Source organism: Dendropsophus ebraccatus, chromosome 5, assembly GCF_027789765.1.
Source record: "Dendropsophus ebraccatus isolate aDenEbr1 chromosome 5, aDenEbr1.pat, whole genome shotgun sequence".
In the NCBI taxonomy this organism is placed as follows: Eukaryota; Metazoa; Chordata; class Amphibia; order Anura; family Hylidae; genus Dendropsophus; species Dendropsophus ebraccatus.
The window spans coordinates 13,619,506-13,635,585 of NC_091458.1; the positions used below are offsets into that span (position 1 = coordinate 13,619,506).

Genomic DNA, 16,080 nt, shown 5'->3' on the forward strand with positions numbered 1-16,080 from the left:
TCTGGAATAAGAGGACCGCAGCAATATACAAACAGGAGAGTCTGTAAGCTAGAGGCAGACAGAAGCTAAGTTCTAACTGATACTCCTAGGCAGGGAGGGGCACAGGTGCACACATTATTATAGCCTCAGAGAGCAGGTAAGATGGCCACTGAAGCTGCAGTGGCCATCTTGCAAAGAGGCAGAAATGCCCACAAACACAGCAATCATAAAACCAGGACCGGATCCTAACAGTTTGGCTTGGCATAAAATCCACAGTCAATGTTCTAAGGCTCCTTGACTGAGCAAAACTTGACTTGAAGGGACATCTCTTTGCTCAAGAGGTGTGAGAGCTATTTTGCATATCCTTACCCCCCTCATTGATAATCAGCTCATGTAAAAGACTTTTAAGAAAAGGAAGTTGAAGGTATCAAAGAGTCGTTTTCGGTTGTTGGACACGGTAGACGATAGAGGTATAATAGGTTTGTTTGGGACATTGAAGGACAGAGTAGTAGGCTCTGGGTGTCTAGGACTGGGCACCATACGATAAGTCTTATACATCATATTGAGAATAATATGAGAATAATATGAGTGTTGCCACTAAAGCATTAGGTGAACACCGGCTTTGACCACTTGATGTCTATTTCGTGCACTATTTATTTGTTTATAGTCCCGGTGTTCTTCGTCATCCCCATATCATTAACTCAATATAACTACTCTAGGAAGATAAGTCTCAGGGAGGATCATCTGCAGTCATTCCCAAGGTGATAAATTGGAGTGTCGCAGTTGCCTTATAAGTTTTATGAACCAAGTAGAGATGAGCGAACCGGGCTCAGGTTCGAGTCCATCCGAACCCGAATGATCGGTATTTGAGGTATCGGTATTAGCTGGGGCTGCTGAAGTTGGATAAAGCTCTAAGGTTGTCTGGAAAACATGGATACAGCCAATGACTATATCCATGTTTTCCACATAGCCTTAGGGCTTTATCCAAGTTCAGCAGCCACCGCTAATCAAATACTGAACGTTCGACTTCGGATGGACTCCAGCATGCTCAAGGTTCGCTCATCTCTAGAACCAAGCCAAAATATGAAATGACTTATCTCTTAACTTTAGGGCAGATATGGTGACATAATTCTAGTATTTTTTGAACAATCGGCAGATCTTCATTCAGCCAACTAATATCTCTCTCGGCCTCTACGTATGCAAAACTATGCAAGAGCGTGAAGGTCCTTGTACTAACACTGACACAAGAAAGTGCTTTACAGCGAGGACCTACATGTGACAACCATAGTGGTGGGGGAGCAAAGAAGGGAAGTATAGGATTTTTTTTCTATGTAGCTTTACCAAGAGCATACTTAGATAGAAAGTTGCTTAGAACATCCCTTTAAGGCCAAAGGATAGAAAAATCACCAGTGCATTGCTCTCTCTGGGAGTCCGATGAAGCCATTTTAAAGTAGCATCTGGCATTCATTGGGATGTTACGTTGATAGGAACCACTTACCTAAGTGTTGTTGTAGATCTGTGAAGGAAGTGACTGAGGAGGTGGTGTGCTTTTGGTAATGCCTACCGGACAGCTTAGTAACTTGCAGCCATTGTATTATTACTCAGGTGCGCTGAAGGAGACACTTGACATTCTCAGCTCTGCTACATCTGACCAAGACAGATGTTAGACAGAGGGCTTTGTAGTCTGTAGAGTATGTAGCCCTCTATACAACACCATATACTAGTCCTGAGCATTACTAGGCAGCTGTGAGGGCAGATGACATCACTTCCTGTACACGCTCATACTAGGTAGCTATGAGGGCAGATGACATCACTTCCTGTACACGCCCATTCTAGGCAGCTATGAGGGCAGATGACATCACTTCCTGTACACGCCCACACAGTTTAGAAGAAATGCTGATTAGGTGAGTAGAGGTAGGAGGAGAATTGCTGGCAAAGCAAAAGAGTAAAAAATAGAAAAAGGGTCTAGGAGGGATCACAGACATTGCCCAAGCAAGCCCGTCTCCTTCAGGCTTTGGGAATACCCAAAAAAAAAAAAAAAAAAAAAAGAATGAACGAGTACTCAATTGATTTATTATTATTATTTTTTTTTTAGCTTAATCATTGCTGCATTTTGTTAGTCTACTTTTCATTGCCTCCATTTGCCAGGATCCTGCTGTACACTGACGAGGGGCAAATACTCCGAAACAACTGTCTGTGGATGGATATCTGGCTTTGGTATTTCCCTTGTCATGCTGCAACTGGGTTACACTTTGATGTAAAAGGGGCCACTCTGCTATTTCTCTATTGTTGTCCCAATACTCACAACCGCGTGGGACCGTGGGGTGGTTTGGTGATCTCCCCACTGGGAGCCAACCCTTGGCAACAGTTTCCTTCCCTGGAGAGAGGGATATCTGGCTATTCCTGTGTTTTGAGACTCGTAACTGAGGCTGCACGGACCTTCTTTTTTTTTTGCATACTCTGACCATTTGCTTTCACTTGGCTCTCCTAAGACATTTGCCCTTCGGGCTGAAATGGGGCACAGCGCTCAACCTATGGACTATATGCGCCAAAGGAAAAATTTTTTCATTATGCCGTTCAACCTGGGGTAAAACTGACTTGTTATATATGTTCCTTAAGTCGGCACGATTACAACGATATGTAACATGTTTGGTCTATGGGGCTGTGTGAGGTGTGATGTTTTGCGCCATGATCTGTACTTTCTATCGGTACCTTGATTGCGCATATACGACTTTTTGATTGCTTTTTATTACAATTTTTCTGGATTTGATGCGACCAAAAATGCACAATTTTGCACTTTGGAACTGTTTTGCGCTTACGCCGTTTATCGTGCAAGATCAGGAATGAAATAAATTAATATTTTGGGCGATTACGCACGCGGCGATACCAAACATGTTTTTTTTTTATTTTTTTTTTTTATTTATAACATGGGAAAAGGGGGGTGATTCAATCTTTTATTAGGGGAGGGGGCTTTTTATAAATAATAAAACTTTTTTTTTACACTTATACTAGAAGTCCCCCTGGGGTTAGGGTTATTCCCCCCCTGTGGTTAGGGTTATTGCCCCTGGGGTTAGGGTTATTCCCCCTGGGGTTAGGGTTATTCCCCCCCTGGTGTTAGGGTTATTCCCCCTGGGGTTAGGGTTATTCCCCCCTGGGGTTAGGGTTATTCCCCCTGGGGTTAGGGTTATTCCCCCCCTGGGGTTAGGGTTATTCCCCCCTGGGGTTAGGGTTATCCCCTGGGGGACTTCTAGTATAGCCACACTGATCTCTCATACAGATCTATGTAGTATAGTTATACTGCATAGATCGATGAGATAGGCATTCTATTGTTTTCGGCTGCTGCAGCTGAAAACAATAGAATGCCGAGACGGGATCGGCTCATTGCGGCGCAGACCCCGGCCGGTAACAGGTGCGGGGATTGCTCCTCCGCAACCACGCGATCCCCCCCACTAGACACCAGGGCAGGGGAACAGCTGCTTTTTAAATGCAGCTGTCAACTTTGACAGCTGCATTAAGAAAGCTAATTAGCGGGCACGGCAAACGGACTGTGTCCGCTAATAGCCGTGGTCCCGGGCTGCATAAAGCACCTGGGATCACAGTGGTTCAGAGCAGGGCCGCCGCGCCCCCCCCCCCCCCCCACCTCTGAACTACCCTAGCGAAGCCAGGACGTACAGGTTAGCCCTGGGTCATCTAGGGGTTAAATACTCCTCGGTACAGTCTCTGGCCAAGCAAAGGGTCATATGACTGAAGGAGCCATCATTTTTATAGTCCCAGAGAAACCCTTTAACTGAAGTGAGGATTAGGCCTAAAAAACAATTCAGGTTTAAATTGAAAATTACTATATGCACCTAGGTGGCATCTATAGGAGTTATCTATCAAATTTTTAAAAAATTGAAACCATATTCACCATATTACACAGAACAATAGTCGTTGCTATGAGGGTTTACTCCATCTGAGCCCAGCAAATGAAGGAACGATGTGGAATTACACTGAACGATTGGTGAACGATTAGTGAGCGGAATTACAGCGAACGACTAACAATGATTTTGGTGTCAGCACCAAACGATCTATGAACAATTTCTTCTTGGTCGTTGACTGTTTGCACGAAACGATTATCCTTTAAATTTGAACAATATAACGCTAATTCATAGGATAATCGTCCCATGTAATAGGGTCCATAGTTTGGATAGATAAGGAGCGCTTGAAGTTTTGTGCTTTACTAAGCAGGTTTCCAACAGACACTAAGGGTTTTATTACATGGCCGACATTAAGGAGAAAGTGAGCACCGACCTGTCAGGTCAACTGAAGGAAGATCATCCAGCACCACGTCCATAAAAGTCTTCCATTTATTAATCAGAAATTGAGTTTATAACAAACATGGTGATCGCTTACCTACACTAGATGTATTTCGGCCATAGGCTTTTATTACAGCCGGCTGTGCTATTACACACACGACATCGTACGGGGAGAAGCACTGGGCTGCCAGATCTTTAGATCAAGGTAGCGGTGGTCTGCTGACAGCGTTCCTATCACACGGAGTGACGGGCAGCAGACTGTTGCTATCATTGTTGTTCTTTTGAACATGTTCAAAGACAACGAACAGCCAATATTGTGCATATTGGCTGATCATTGCCTTTGAACGTGAGCTACTACACCAATTATTGTCCCGAATGACCAGCAATCTGCCAAATACTACTGATAATGGCTTCTTTTTAATCTACAATGGTAGTCTAGGTAGATTTTTATATTTTTTTGTCCCCCCCCCTAAAGCGACCCTCATACGTGGATTGTTGACCCATGTAATGTCTATGAATTTAGTAGGGAGTGTCTTCAAGCTTTTCAGGTATGCATTCTCTTTGACTTGCAGGATTTAAAGGTGATTTTCTCATATTCCCCCACCCTGCTTTTAGGTCAGCCTATGTACACTTTGGCAGGATGATGGCTTTCTCATAGGTTTTCCAAACACTTCATCTCTCAGGCCATAAATTAAAGGGCTGGCAAATCTGGGAAGACACATCACTAAGATGAAGTTGGTAATGGGTAAGTATCGAAAATATGACGTCAAATATGTTTCTGTTATTATGGTGGTAAGAGACAACATGGATAATAGAAGCTGAAATGCGTGGAGAAGGAGGGTCTTCCCGGCCTTCGATGCAAATTTTTCAGAATCCATCCGCCGAGCAACCAGCATGACTTTAACGTATGTGTAGGCGATGATCATCCCCACCACGGAGAAACTGAGAGTATCAAGAAATGTTCTTATAACTACTTGGAAGCTGAGCTCCAATGACCTCCAGTCGCAGATAACCTTAAAGTAAAAAGTTCTTGAGTCGGTAAAACAACAATAGGCAACAACATTAGCAAGCTGTGGAATCATTCCAACCATCCACATGTAAACAATGGCGTGGCAGGATCTCTGAGCCGTGCACAACTCTGCGTATCGTAATGGGTGGCAGATGGCCATGTAACGTTCCAAGGACATGACTGCCAGGTTGTAAGGGGTAATCCTGAACGTACATGTGGAAAAACAGGTTATTACAAGACATGCTGGAATGGGCAAAATAATGTGGTAGATTGCAAACAGAAAGAGGAAGAATGAGATGGCTAGGTAGATGACATCGTTGAGAAGCATGTGAATGAACAAGATGTAACGGGAGGTCTCCCGGACCTGGGGGGTGGTGAAGAAGACATTCAGTATGATGGCCATAAAGTACACAAAGATAACAAAGAAGGGGAGCATCACAGCAGAGACAGCGATCCCCAAGATCTCCACAGTCAGAGCTCCTTTGGTAGTGGTGCTATTACTCAGCTCGGTGGAATTTACCATCTCCAAACCACACAAGGTGCTCTTCTATCACCTGAACAGAATAACGAACAGGAAATTTTGGGTTGTACCAATTGTATGCAGAACTTCAGAAAATAGAAACAAATCTCAATATAATTTTCTTTTTGTCAGAATTTTTTTAAAATTAAGTTGACATCATGCAATAAGAAAGCCCTCTCCCTACCGTGAGCGGGATAAGGATTGAACACTTCTACAGCTCAATCCCACCCTCACCCAGACTACAACACGAGTATAACACAACCCCACACACACAGGAACACCGCTACTGACACCACTTATTCAACGTGGGCGATAAGTTCCAATACTGCACACATGACCACTCATTGAATATTGACGAAAAGTCCCAACCACACGCACAACCATTTATTAAGGTTGATATCACACAGCAGTTTTTTTCGAAAACTTTCACTGCAGTTTTTGTTCCAAAACCAGGATTCAGATGGAAAGGACAATATAAAGAGAGGGCTTGAACTTCTCTTTTCTGTTGGATCCACTTCTGGTTTTGGCACAAAAATTGTGTGTGTCTACAGCCTTAACGTGGGTGATGATGAGTCCCAACAACACACACACAATCACCTACTCAATGTGAACAATTCCATTCCAATTCCAAGTTCCAACCCCCCACACACAACGTACACTCTCATACCAAGTTTAGTCTAGCAGGCTATAGATAATACCGCATGGACTAGTTACAATATATACTGTAGGAAAATACTTAGGGCTTTCTAAGAAAACAAGGATAAACTATGAATGTTTTAGATTTATGGATACTGAAAAATATGCAAATATGTTACTATAATAAATAGATTAAAAAAAAAGCTAAAAAATCCAAAACTTTCTTTGCGGTAAAGTTTGGTTTCTCCCAGAGAGACAGACAGAAAACAAACACTTTGCCAACTGGATTGGGTCCCCAACCTGTATTATTTTTACACTTTTGAGGACGATCCTCCTCCACCCTAGCTAGCTCGGTCCATAGAGAGGGCATTTCATTATTTATGCACAATGTCACCAATTTTTTTTCTTTTTACCAGTGATTATTAAATATTATAGAACATACATTGCCTCCAACCCCAAACGGAAAACAATACACCGACAAGCATCTCTGCATACAGTATATGGACAAAGGGATTGGGACACCTATGCAATGCACGGATAGAAACATTTAGGACAACCTATTCTAAATCTGAGCTGGCCCCCCATCACATTTATAACTGCGACTGCTCTTCTGAAACTTTCTGCAAGATTTTGGAGGTGTCCGTGAGTCTTTTTGCCCATTTGTGAGCATTTTTTAGGTCAGACACTCACAGGGCCCGACGCTGCACATCACTTGGACCCTGGAGAAATGCTTCTCTATCTGGTAGTCTAAAGAATCAGCCTGGGTTTGGTGAATGCCGGGAGAACATCACCGACCCAACTGCATTGTACAGTTTGGTGGAGGAGGGATAGTACTGTAGGGGGCTCCCCGAATCAATAGTCTTACTCTTTTGCCCCCACCCCATGGTCCCGGAAGTGTAGTATTTCTCTAGATTCTTGTATCGTCACCATCCCTGGTCCATTCATCAGCACCATCTTGGGTTGCGTCACAGATCAGGGCGTTCTTTCTTTTTGGATGGCGACTCCCTTCGAACTCTCCACTACGCATATTGGCTGGGAGGGCTGCGACCTGTCTCATAGGGGGGGGGGGGGGGGGGGAATCAGATAGTTGGCGTCATGACGGACGTTAGACACATGGGATGCCAGAATCTGTAGACCATGAGCGGCGACTCTCAGTGCCTACACCAGTTGTGCAATGTGTAAACGGGCTCGAGAGTGGTAATTTCGGGTTCAAAAGATACAGGGACATAAGGTAAAGAAGACTCCCTGACAAAATTTTTCTAAAATCCATTGGAGTTCTTCTTTAACCAAGGACCCTCAATCACTACAATCCATGCAACACGTAGACAGCATTGTATACAGCCATCACATTATTGTGCAAGTCTCATAAAATACATTGATGGCTCATATAACATCCACTCCCTCTAGGCTTCCAGGTCCAGCTCCACTGGAACTTCCTTATCATTGAGTTCTCAGCTAAAAGAGGAAATGTTCCCCCCAGCCGCTCCCCACCCCATGCTCAGTCTCTGCTACTTACTGTATGAGGATTACACAAGTCTTCCCACTTCCAGCAATAGGTTACATAGCGCACATACAGAGAGCAGTATACAGAAGTGAGGGGGGGGGAGCGCTATATACCTGCTCCCCGCTCCCCAATGGATTCCACAGGATGAACAATGTCATAGATCGGATTTGACATCGAAATTTCTTCCTATTAACTCATAGCGGTAATATCTCACAAGAGAATCCAGCAGCACAACATGTGTCCTTATGGGATAAGTGAGGAGAGCTGAACTCTGAATACGCATAAAATAATACATATAGAAGATAGATAGATAGTTGAGAGATAGACAGACCCTTGTTGGATCGTGGTTAACTTAAAGGGGTACTCTGATTGATTTTTCAAATCAACTGGTTTCAGAAAGTTTTATAGATTTGTAATGTATTTCTATTTAAAAATCCCCAGTCTTCCAGTACTTATGAGCTGCTGTATGTCCTACAGGAAGTGGTGTATTCTCTGCAGTCTGACACAGCGCTCTCTGCTGCCACCTCTGTCCATGTCAGGAACTGTCTTAAGCAGAAGCAAATCCCCATAGTAAACCTCTCCTGCTCTGCACAGTTCCTGACATAGATAGAAGTAGAAGCAGAGAGCAATGTATCAGAGTGGAAAGAAAACATCACATCATGCAGGACATACAGCAGCTGATAAGTACCGGAAGACTAGAGATTTTTAAATGGAAGAAAATTATAAAACTTCCCCTTAGAAGAGGCTTTGGCTGGTGCACCACTTTTATGGGAATAAGATGACCTGAATGTGTAATCTATTGATCTATTAGCTATGCTACAGAGAGTCTCCTAAGAAGACGTGCTCCTTCTTTACCTACATCTAATTCATCTCCTGACGTCTAAAATGGAGTGAGGTCCTGGCCATGGCATTTTATGAGGAGGGGCACTGTCGCCAGATCTGGATCATTTGATCTCTTTGGCTGCTCATAAGAGTTGTACTTTTTTGTTGCCCTCCCTCACCCCCTGATCTTAACCCATTGAACATGCTCATCCTGATGCCGTCAGCATTGTATAGAGCGAGATAAGGACGTGAGCCCCCTCTATACACCTCCCCCCCCCCAGCTCCTAGCCGGCAAGGCCTGATCTACCATGCCAGCCAATTAACTGTTTGAATGCCACTGTCAAAAATGTCATGGCACCGACTTACCTTCATTGGTGGTCCAGGGGCCAGATTGGCTCCACGCAGCAAATTGCTAGGAACTGTTCTTCAGGCAACCTGGGGCATCGGTGACTTCTTTACCTGGGCTACCTAACACCAGCAGGCTGAAGCAATCGAGTGCTGAGGAGATGGATCAATGCAGTACATATGTACTGCATTGATCCCTATGAGCACTCATGGGATTGCTCATAGGAGCCCCCAGGGGGAATACAAATTCGTTAAAAAGTTTTCACCCCTGTATCCTTTCCTTAGCTATTGCCAAGTGTGAAATTGCCTGAAACAAATGTTTGTTGTCACATTGTCACATTTCTGATCTAGCACGGTAAATGACCTAAGTGCTAAAACCCGTCAACATGCAACAATGCAGATTTGGGGTCACCTCATATCCAGAAACATTGGCATAAGATCGGAATAAAAAATCTTTGTAATTGTACTGACTTGAGAAACACTGCGAGCACTGCCCGTCCCCATAGCGCCGATTTGGCCAGCTGTGGGGTGGATTGGCACTGTGAAGGCTGGCAGTGCTCCTAACAGGTGCCCCAGACCAAGGAGCAAACTACTAACTGCAGCGGAACTGCGCCAAGGATGAAGGTAAGAGACATACCTTCCTCCTTGGGGTCTCCTGTGCAATAGGGACATATTAGCAGGATAGATTCGCCTAACCTGCTGATAGTTCCCCTTTAATTATATTTTTCTTTCATTTTTTCATTTTAAAAAGTTTCTCTCTGTACCCCTTTAAAAGAAATTGTTCTGAATGTGTTGCTTCTGCACTTTTCTACACACGTGCAGTTATGTCGCATGCTTTAAAAAACAAACAGGAAGAAATCTACATCCTTATAATAAATTTTGTTGTGTTTCTATAAATAACGTGAGGGCCATGATTTCAGTACCATGTAAATATCATCTATAGGGTGATGCCAAAGGACCAGACCCACCCACAAACTCACATTAGAGAAGATGGTAAGATGCTCCCATTTGCCCCTATATAAAATTGACAAGTGAGGGGTGAATCTGGTCCCCATGGCAGTGCCCAACACCTGCAGATAAAGATCGCTTTCTAGCATGAAGTAATTGTGTAATGAAATAAATGTTTATACTCTTAGGTTTGATTATCCAGACATGTGTGGGACTCTTAAAAACAAGAAGAAAGCCTCACGTTGGTCTTTATTATCGTGTAATGATGTTACAGCAAGAGTACCAGTGGAAACTGAGCAATTTCATTCCAGAGATTTTACAGGTTTTGTATCTTTCAAATACGTTGGTAGTTTTTTCACTCACCGTTGGAATATTTCTCTATCTCTCTCTCTATCTCTATTTCTGCATAGACTAAAAGTAAAATTATTTTATTTACTTAATTATACAGGGCCTTAAAGAAGCAGTTCACTTTTTTTTTTTTTTGCCCCCCCGGGTAGCCGCTGTCATGTATACTTACATAAGATGATCGGTGTCCCGTTCCCGTCGGTCAGTTCCGTCCCGCGGTGCCGTTCACATCGGGCGCGCGCTCACTTCCGCCGGCGCTGTGACTCCTCTTCTCTCCCTTGTCATTTGAACGCCGGAAGTCACGCGCTTCCATAGAGAATGCATGGAAGCGAGTGACTTCCGGCGTATAATCACTGGGCAGAGAAGAGGACTCGCAGCAGCCGGCGGAAGTGAGCGCGCGCCCGATGTGAACGGCACCGCGGGACGGAACTGACCGACGGGAACGGGACACCGATCATCTTATGTAAGTATACATGACAGCGGCTACCCGGGGGGGCAAAAAAAAAAAAAAGTGAACTGCTTCTTTAATATTGAAAAAAAATTATTTTAAGTTGAATAGTCAGGTTAATAACTGTCAGTAAGTCAAAGGTTTGGCAGCACAGTGGTAGAGGTGTGTAACTGCCGTGGCCCAGGGTGCTGTGAGTTGGTGGTACAGCAAGGTGGGCTCGGGTTCACTTGGGCACTTGTTATGGTGGCCAGGATGGGTGTTGGATAACAACAATAACGCTGGTAACAACTTCTGAGAGCAGATGCAGGTGACAGAAGCAGAGAACAGGTGAAAGAAGTAGAAGTAGCTTTTAGGAAGTGTAGGGACCGTCTTGGGGGCCTTGTCCAGATACAGTAGCTTCTGTACTGTGCCAAGATAGTGTTCGGTAGAAGAAGAAATTGAAGAATACTTGTACTCACGTTTAGATATATATATATCTAACCTCTTTTTGCCCTAACCAGTTCAACAAACACCAGGTTGGGAAGTAAGAGCCCCAGACTTTTACCACTGGGTGAAGCAGGTTTTCCAAAACTTCCTAGAAGAGCCATGAACCATCAGTAGGATCAATCAGTTCCACACTATATGTCCTACTGGGGGTCAGTTCCTAGCTGTGGTAAGTGCCCTGAGAATACAGACGATGGGTCCCAGGTATGGGCAAGGTTTCCTCAGAGGAAGGCTACCCCTCCTGAGGGTTTAGCACTGCATACTTGAGCACTTGCCGCAGAAGGAAAATCTCTCTAGTTGCTGTTCTTTATTCCCTCCAGACCTCTACTGACAGAAGACCAAAGACTGAAGACCTCCCTACAGGAACTAGCCTTCCTTTTATAGGGGTAACTTAGGCTGACTGTGATAGGTGGGGATACTGGGGATAGGAGAGGGAGGGAAAGACACCTGCACCCACGATTGGACAACATAACACATGACAACTAACTGTTAACCCATTACCTTCAGCTGTGCTCATACAAGAGACCTTAACATAAGAGAGAGAGTGACGCCTATTGGAGAAACAGAAATAAGCACCTTCATCCCCTTCTAGTGCGACACCTGACAAAGGCATTTTACCCAGGTGATATACAGACTTAGTGGACCATACGTACTGGGACACTACATAATGACTGGGGTTGTGGACCCGCTGGGCTACTGCTAGTGATGGCAGAGTGAGTTTTGTGGCCTGTCTAAATGCTTGTCATCCGTCCGAGCAGAGTCCGTGGCGGGGGTTCCGCATAGAATTTGAACATACTCTATAAGCGCACTGGCCCTTTAAACTTTATAGAGCTGGTGCGAGCGCCCTAGGTGGCCGGGACATGGGTGCCTGGGGACGGGTAAGGCAGTCACTGTGCAGGTGGACCCATGCAGGGGGTCCCGAAGATCAGGATGCAGCACCTGCAGCAGCAGGGGAGCAACAAGTGCGAGCCACCGTGCGAGCCGCGGCAGTGACATTAGGGTGGGTTCACACTGCGTTTTTGCAATCCGTTTAACGGATCGGTTTTTTTAATGGACAAAAAAATTGTGTCAGCAACGTTCTTGAGTCAAAAAAAAAAAACGGATCCGTTTTGATCCGTTTTTTTTATAATGGAAGTCAATGGAAAAACGGATCAAAATGGATGCACACAATTGGATTGCCAAAATGCAGTGTGAACCCAGCCTTACCCGATATTGTGCACATTACCCAATATTGTATGTCTATAAATTGTAAGATTGTAATATTCTTATTTACATTTGACTTTTTATTCAGGTGTGACTATCCCTCAACAATCTAAACCGTAAAAGAACGGTGAATGTACAGTATAAATAGCGTTGAGAGATCAGTCAGTAATCCCCAATGAAAGTACCTGAAGATTACCAAAATGTGTTGGAGAAGTACTGGGAATACATCCAGTGTCGACCTGGGTTACCTGGGGCCCACCAGAGGAAATGATCCTGGGGGCCCACCAATAAAGAACCATTGAGAAAAGACATGTCAGTCAGTGTAAGTGTAGGTTCTAAAGCTGGGGGCCCACCGGAGGATCCTCCAGTCCGCTGGTGGGCCAGTCCGACACTGAATACATCCCAGAAGTGAGGACTCGGTGACGTCACCTATTTTATATCTCTGTCCCCTCAAGAGTTCCTTTGTGCTTTTAGGTCAAGCTTGGTTCACGTTGACAGGATGGCGCCTTTCTCATAGCTTTACCAAACACTTCATCTCTTACACCATAGATTAAAGGGCTGACAAATCTAGGAAAACACATCACAAAAAAGAAATTGGTGAAGGGCAGGTATTTAAAATATGATATCAAATAGGTCTCCGTAAGTGAAGTGGTGAAGGACAACATGGATAACAGAAGTTGAAATGCGTGGAGCAGGACGGTCTTCCCGGCTTTGGAGGCCTTGTTTCCAGAGCCCATCCTCCGAGCAACCAACATGACTTTAACATAGGTGTAGGCAATGGTCATCCCCACTATGGAGAAGCTGAGAATATCATTAAGTGTTCTCAAGACTATTTGAAAGTCATTCATGGTCAGTGACCTCCAGTCACAGATGACATCAAAGTAAAAGGATCTCGGGTCTGCATAACAACAATAGGAAATAACATTAGCAATTTGTGGAACCATCCCCACCGTCCACATGTAGGCAATGGCGTGGCAGGATCTCTGGGCTGTGCACAACTCAACATACCGAAATGGGTGGCAGATGGCCGTGTAACGTTCCAAGGACATGACTGCCAAGTTGTAAGGAGTAATCCTGAACATACATGTGGAAAAACTGGTAATTATAAAACATATTGGTATGGGCAAAAGTATACGGTAGTTTACACAGACAAAGAGGAAGAACGAGAGGGCTAGGTAGAGGACATCATTGAAAAGCATATGAATGAACAAGATGTAACGGGAGGTCTCCCGGACCTGGGGAGCAGTGAAGAAGACATTTAGTATGATGACCATAAAGTACACAAAGATACCAAAGCAAAGAGGCATCAAGACGACAATAACAGTCCTCAAGATCTGTCCAGTCGTCATGACTTGGGCAGCCATAACATAAGTGGACTGGACTGTAGAATTTACCATTTCCAAACCACCCAAGATGCTGTTTTATAACCTGAAAAAAAGTTACAAAAAGGGAATAAACATTAGAGAGGCCTCCAGTGGTGCAATCAGTCAGTGAGCCGTACTTACTGTATAAATCAATTTTTTTAACCCCTTAAAAAATTAAGTTGGGTCGTTGAAGAGTCTCCTCCATCGACATGACTGTGATAAGAGGTTAACGCTTTTCCACAGATCTTTCACACACTTTCCCCACATAACTGAGTATAACACAAACCTAAAGAGTCCACACACCAAGAAACACCAACACTTCCACCACTAAAGTCCCAACACCACACACACCATATACACACGGTACACTCATTGCATGCTACAAGGCTAATAGTACTATGGTCTAGTAACACCATATACTCTACGGAAATACTTAGGGTTCCTTATGTATAAGAAAGCTAAAGGTCATATAACACGGCACAATATTGGGGGATAAGCGAGTGCAGAACTGTCAGGTTAGTGCTTGCTTCCCAATCCTACCCTGTTTGCTGCCTGTGCTATTACACACACAGACAATGAGTGGGGAGGAACGGGGGAGCACGGTGAGCTGCGGGAGGGGCTGCCCAGACAATCCTTAGGGGGATGGCCCATTAACGTCATCGTCGGTCTGCTGCCACTGCTCCTATTACGAGCACCAGACCATTGATCGTTTGCTGATCGATTGATCGTTCGCTGAGTTTACATGAGCTGATTATCACTCAAATGCGATTGTTATAGCGAAAATTCGAACGATCATCGTTCCATGTAAACGCACCATAACCAGAATAACTTTTACTTAAGGAGTCTTCAGTGCAATACAACAGGTGAACAATGTACAAGAGATAGGATATTATTTTTTGTGACTTTCTCTTGATGGACAACACAAAAGGATTAGCTTGAGTGCTAGTAAGGTAGATAGAGAAGTGTACAGTAGCTTGTCTAATAAGTGCAGAACTCTGCCGGGATAACTTGTAGTGTAACTTGTTTAGAAGAAGGAGAAGCTTTTACTCTCGGTTAACACTAAGAGAAAAAAAAGATCGCCTTATGCCAGAAGAGCCCACCAAGTGTCAGGTCTGGAACAAGTCCCAGGTTGGAACAAATGGGTATAGTTAACCCCTTTAAAGTTACCAGAGTAGGTTGAGCAGGTTCCAATGGAGTACTTCAGCTTATGCTCTTTGCTCCACTGCAAACTAATCCCTGTTTCTGGATTGTCCTGACTAGATCTGAGTTGGTTATCCCTGGCATAGGTAAAGTTTACCCAGGTGATGGTTACCCCACCTTTAGGTTTAGCAGGGTATACTTGTTTTTCCCAAACTCCAACAAAAACCTCTGTCTCTCCAAACTCCAACAAAATGAGCAGAAGCCCTCCCACCAGGAACCAACTATCCTAAAGAGGGTGACAGAGAATACATAGAATAGAGGACTTAGTGGCACACCTGTACTGTAGGGGGTACTGTACTGACACTGACTGACTGATCTATATATATATATATATATATATATATACACACACATATATATCCTAAGACAATAAGAAAATAAATAATATGAGGGCAGACTAGATGGACCAGGGGAGGGCTTTTTCTTCCGACAGTCTTCTATATTTCAAGCTGCAACTACAAATCTGCTAGGAAAAATATTATCAATTCTGTTCCATGTGGATTAACCCAAAGTGAGATTTTCTTTCTCCAGCCCACAGCATGTCAGCATCCTGTATTATACCCCAGAGCTGCACTCACTATTCTACTGATGGGGTCACTGTGTACATATATTACATTACTGATCCTGAATTACATCCTGTATTACACTCCAGAGCTGCACTCACTATTCTGCTGGTGAGGTCACTGTGTACATACATTACATTACTGATCCTGTACAGATCCTGAGTTACATCCTGTATTATACCCCAGAGCTGCACTCACTATTCTGCTGGTTGTAGACAGATACCCTGTAGCATCTAAGCTGATCTACTAATATTAGGTCAGTTTTTCCCTGGAACAGATGACTGGACAATGTCAGATTTTAACAATGCAAATACCTAGAGTTCTGGGCAGACTCTAAACAACATGACCTGCTGGCAATATGATCCATATGACAGCATTGTATACAGCCTGCAAGTATCATAAACTACTATGACGGC

General features: G+C 44.0%; 2 protein-coding genes across 2 annotated transcripts; both read right to left on the bottom strand.

Annotated features, from left to right (window-relative positions):
• Positions 1 to 4,885: 4,885 nt before the first annotated feature.
• Positions 4,886 to 5,806, bottom strand: LOC138794114 (odorant receptor 131-2-like). Its single transcript, XM_069972882.1, has one exon. The coding sequence runs from the start codon at positions 5,804 to 5,806 to the stop codon at positions 4,886 to 4,888; it is 921 nt and encodes a 306-aa protein (XP_069828983.1).
• Positions 5,807 to 13,007: 7,201 nt separating this feature from the next.
• On the bottom strand, positions 13,008 to 13,934 carry LOC138794115 (odorant receptor 131-2-like). The gene has a single exon (XM_069972883.1). It carries the CDS (start codon positions 13,932 to 13,934, stop codon positions 13,008 to 13,010), a length of 927 nt encoding a protein of 308 aa, XP_069828984.1.
• Positions 13,935 to 16,080: the final 2,146 nt, after the last annotated feature.

Coding starts and splice junctions, on each gene's coding strand:
- LOC138794114 (XM_069972882.1), bottom strand. CDS start 5,806: ATGGTAAATTCCACCGAGCTGAGTAATAGCACCACTACCAAAGGAGCT.
- LOC138794115 (XM_069972883.1), bottom strand. CDS start 13,934: ATGGTAAATTCTACAGTCCAGTCCACTTATGTTATGGCTGCCCAAGTC.